The sequence below is a fragment of the Dictyostelium discoideum genome (genome assembly GCF_000004695.1).
Source record: "Dictyostelium discoideum AX4 chromosome 3 chromosome, whole genome shotgun sequence".
In the NCBI taxonomy this organism is placed as follows: domain Eukaryota; phylum Evosea; class Eumycetozoa; order Dictyosteliales; family Dictyosteliaceae; genus Dictyostelium; species Dictyostelium discoideum.
Window position 1 is genome coordinate 1,421,922 of NC_007089.4, and position 5,000 is coordinate 1,426,921.

At 22.2% G+C, this 5,000-nt stretch overlaps 3 protein-coding genes across 3 annotated transcripts in view; 1 reads left to right on the forward strand and 2 right to left on the reverse strand.

The window, feature by feature from the left end:
* Positions 1-2,375, forward strand: DDB_G0280845 (hypothetical protein; the record flags this gene model as incomplete). Its single annotated transcript, XM_635918.1, has 3 exons — positions 1-647; positions 738-1,628; positions 1,729-2,375. Coding segments are annotated over 3 exons (2,185 nt in total), but the record flags the coding sequence as incomplete, so codon positions are not given.
* A 132-nt stretch (positions 2,376-2,507) lies between these two features.
* dgk (deoxyguanosine kinase) lies at positions 2,508-3,588 on the reverse strand (the record flags this gene model as incomplete). Its single annotated transcript, XM_635917.2, has 3 exons — positions 2,508-2,607; positions 2,700-3,326; positions 3,458-3,588. The coding sequence occupies 3 exons, from the start codon at positions 3,586-3,588 to the stop codon at positions 2,508-2,510; spliced, it is 858 nt and encodes a 285-aa protein (XP_641009.2).
* A 316-nt stretch (positions 3,589-3,904) lies between these two features.
* The window catches only part of DDB_G0280841 (hypothetical protein), a gene marked incomplete at both ends in the record, with an annotated part of 1,560 nt that continues 464 nt past the window's right edge, over positions 3,905-5,000 (reverse strand). Inside the window, one exon of the mRNA XM_635916.1 lies at positions 3,905-5,000. This exon is cut by the window's right edge and continues 464 nt beyond it. Within this exon, the coding sequence (XP_641008.1) occupies positions 3,905-5,000 (1,096 nt within the window).

A 5,000-nucleotide genomic window follows, 5' to 3' on the forward strand; every position in this document is an offset into this window, starting at 1 on the left:
CCAACAACCACATCAACCACATCAACCACATCAACCACATCAACCACATCAACCACATCAACCACACCAACCATATCAACCACAACAACATCAACCACACCAACCACAACAACCACAACAACATCAACCACAACAACCACAACAATATCAACCACAACCACCACAACAATATCAACCACAACAACCACAATATCAACCACAACAACCACAACAAAAACAAGATCAATCAAAAAAAAAAAAGAACAAACAAAATAATAATAATAATAATAATAATAATAATAATAATAATAATAATAATAATAATAATAATAATAATAATAATAATAATAATAATAATAACTTGTTGACAAATTCTCAACAATATACTCAATCAAATAATGAATCTTGTCAAGCAAATTCAAACTTTTTTCAATTAAAAAACTTAAATGGAGAAGCAATTAGTATTACTTGTACCCAAACACCAGTTTGTGATTTATGTTCAAGAGGTGCACCTACTTTATTAAAAACACAAACTTGGTCAAATATTATGAGAGTAGTGTTTTATTGTTTAAAAGCTGCATTTCCAAACAAAGGGTTTTTTAATCTAAAAAATGATGTTTATGCTTATATGTCTGCTCATTGGGATTTAATTTGCTTTGAAAAGAGAAGTATGTTTTATGGAAATTATAAAAAAAAAAAGAATTTTTCACTAATATTTTTTTTATTTTTAATCATTAATATTAAATAATATACTTTAGAAACTGATAATTGGCATAAACAAATTCAAGATATTTTATCTCATTCAAAAGATCTATTTGAATCAGGTTTGGAGCAATTCCAACAAAATGGATTTTGGAAATTAAAAGATTTAACAGATCCATGGACTTTGAAAAAACCACCTTCTGGAAGAGGTGGTAAAAGGAATTTAGTTAAACAAGATAACAATAATAATAATAATAATAATACTAATAATAATATTAATAATAATAATAATAATAATAATAATAATAATAATAATAATAATAATAATAATAATAATAATAATAATAATAATAATATCACAAGTGGTGTTATTGAAAGCGAAGTAAGAGATAATGAAGTATCAACTATTACCAAGAGTGGTAATAGTATTTTAAATGGAAGTGGAGGAAAAGTATTTACAAATACCTCCACCCAAACACAAACCAATAATTTAATTATTCAAAATAATAACAATAATATAGCTTCTGTTACTGGTAGTTTAAATAACTTTAGTAATAGTAATTGTACCAATAATGTGGTTGGAAATACCAACAACAACAACAACAACAACAACAACAACAACAACAACAACAACAACAACAACAACAACAACAACAACAACAACAACAGCAACAACAAAACTATTAATGGTAATTTAAGTGAAGCAGTTTTAATTTCATCTCCCATATCGAATAATGTTGGTGGTATTAATCCAAATCATCTTTTCACTCAATTATCATTTTCAACAAAAAGATTGAGTCTTCCAAGTATGGTAGACCAACTTGGAGAACAGTCACCAAGGGTCATAGAAATTTCAAATTTATTAAATAATTCTTCAATTAGTGACCATCAAGAAGAAACATTTTTAAATGAAAGAGCAAAAAGATCAAGAAATAATTCAACTGTTGGTAAGTTTTTTTTTTTTTATTTTTTTTTTTTTTCAAATAATAATATTTAAAAATAATATAAATAAAAGAAATATTAATTTTTTTATTTACCCAAAATTAGATATGTTTGAAGAACAAACTGATAGATTGGATAGAAGTTCTGATAGTAATTTTGAACCTCCATCAGAACAAAGGAAAAATTCTTTATCCAGCGAAAATACAGTTTTTGATAATTTAAATAATAATAACACCAACATCAACAATATTATTAATAAAACTGAAATTTCATTGATTAATTTGAATGGTTCGACAAGTTCTGTATGTAATAGTAATGAAAGTAGTCCAAGAAGTAATATAACAACCAACAGTTTAAATAGTGGTGGTATTAGTGGTAATAATAATAGTGGTAATAAATCACCAAATTTAATGGGTAATAAATTAAGAATTGATAAAGATAAATGGGATGGACTAATAAAAGGTTTTATGGAATTTCCAAATTCGCCAGCTTTATTATCCCCTGGTTCAATTGTCCCATTATCTCCAGCATCAATGCCACCACCACAATCACCAAATCTTGCATATCTATCAACTCATTTTAAAAAAAGAAGTTTTAGTGATTCGATTTGTTTACCAAGTTTACCAGCTATTAACCAACCACCTATATCACAACAACAACAACAATCACAATCACAACAATCACAACAATCACAATCACAAATTCCACCACTTCTTTCACCAAGAATAAATCAATCTCAGACACCAAGATAATGTAATTAATAGATTGGGTTTGGGTATAAAGCTTTTATTAATTTAAATTCTTTATACCAAAAAAATAAATGAATAAAAAAAAACTTTTTTTTTTTTTTTTTTTTTATATATTTAAATTATAAAAATCTAAAATTATGATTTTATTTTTTCTTGATTATTATTATTATTATTTTCATTTAAGAAGAACTTCATTTCTTTTAAATTATTTTTTTCATTTTCAATATCGCTAATCCTGAAGAAAAAAAAAAAAAAAAAAAAAAAAAAAATTAGTAAAAGTTAAAACATTAAAAGAAAAAAAATAAAATAAAATTAATTAATACAAACAATTGTTGTTTTTTATAATTTACATCATTAAATTTACTATTATTACTATTATTAAAATTGTTAAAATTATCATTATTAATTTCATTTAAAACTAAATTGATATCACCAAAATTATTCCAATCCAAAATGATAACATTTGAACCTTTGGATTTCATTTCAATTAAAAATTTTTTATAACAATTATCTAAACCCGATAAATAAGAGAGTGGAATTGATTGTTCACAATCTCTTTTTCTATTTTGAATTCTTTGTAAACATTGTTTTGGGTCAACATCTAAAAATAAGGTGACATTGGGTATTGGAATATTGGATAAAAAACGATCTCTAATACTATTATACTCTTTAAAACCCTCTGCACTTATTAATCCTTCGGATCTACAATTCTCTGCGAATACCCAATCACTATAAACTGATCTATCCAATATTACACCTTGTTCATTCTCTAAACTATATTGAAGTGCATTTAAAAATGTATTATATCTTTGATTTAATAACCATTTTTGCATAATCAATGCATATTTTGATGGTTCTTTATAAAATAATGATAAATATGGATTGGTTGCTGTTGGTTCTAAAAATACTTTATATCCTAATAAATCTCCAAGTTTTGATGATAAATATGTTTTACTATTTTTTTTTAAAAAAAGAAATTTTAAAAAATGTTAGGAAGAAATTTTAAATATTCGGAGAGAAAAAAAAAAAATAAAAAAAAAAAAGTGATTATAAAATTATAAATATTATTAAAAAATAAAACATACCCAGCACTAATATTACCTTCCAATATAATAATTTTTGAAAAATTATTAACTTTATTTGTTGTATTTATTGATGAGACCATATTCGTATTTTTATTATTTGAGATCATAAACATTAAAGATCTTCGAAACATTTAGAGATTATATAAGAATCAAATATATTAATATAAATAGATAAATGAATATATATCAAATACCAAAACAAATAATCAAAAAAAAATAAAAAAATAAAAAAAAAACGAGTTATTTTAAATTTAATCGTTAAAAAAAAAAAAAAAATAAAAAATAAAAAAAAAAAAAAATAAAATAAAAAAATTTAATTTCATAATTAGCAGAAAAAGTTTTTTATAGTTGGATTGCAAAAATAATAAATATCTTAGTTTTTTTTTTTTTTTTTTTTATTTTTGTTTACATTTTAAGATATAAGAGATTTTTTTTTTTTTTTTTTGGTTAAAAAAGTTGATCGAGTATTTCCATCTCTTTTTGAAGTTCTGCAAACTTTTCTTTGTATTGTTCTTCAAATTTATCCACAACTAATTTCAAATTATTAACCTTTTCAATTTGTCTTTCTATCTTTTCTTTTTTACTGAGTTCTTGATTATTTCCATTATTATTATTATTATTATTATTATTATTACTATTATTATTATTATTGTTATTTTTATTATTATTATTATTATTATTACTATTACTATTTTTGATACCATTAATAAAATTATTATTTTTATTTTTATTATTACTAGGATAATTATTATTTTTATTTCTATTATCTAAGCTGTTGGGATTTCTTCTTAAAGTTTCAAATTCAAAATCAGCTTCATATTCAATATTATTATTATTATTATCGGTATTATTATTATTATTACTGTTATTATTACTATTATTATTATTTTTATTATTATTATTAAAATTATTGTTTAGATAATTATTTATATTATTATCATCTAAGCTTCCAGGATTTCTTTTTAAAGTTTCAAATTCAAAATCACCTTCATCTTCAATAAATATAGGTAGTGTTCCTCTTCTTGTTTCTCTTTTAGAAAAAATACTACCATTTTGGCTAATATTATTGTTATTTTTATTATTAGTATTGGCAAGTCCGGTTCTACTATTGTGGTTATTGTTTGAATTATTATTAGCACTAACTATACTAAAGTTATTGTTGGTAGAAACATTACTATTGCTATTGCTATTGCTATTGCTATTGCTATTGCTATTGCTATTGCTATTGCTATTGCTATTGCTATTGCTATTGCTATTGCTATTGGCTCCAACTATATTATTTGAACTATTATTCCTTTTAGGAATAAAAAAATCTTCTAATCCATCTAAAGAATCATCTGAATTCTCTTCTTTAGGTTTATGTGGTTGACTTTTTTTTGATTTCTTATTATTATTATTATTATTATTATTATTATTATTATTATTATTATTATTATTATTATTATTATTATTATTATTATTATTATTATTATTATTAATACTATTATTTGTGGGAATATTTTTATTATTTTTGTTATTATCATTTGAAATATCAACGAAATGA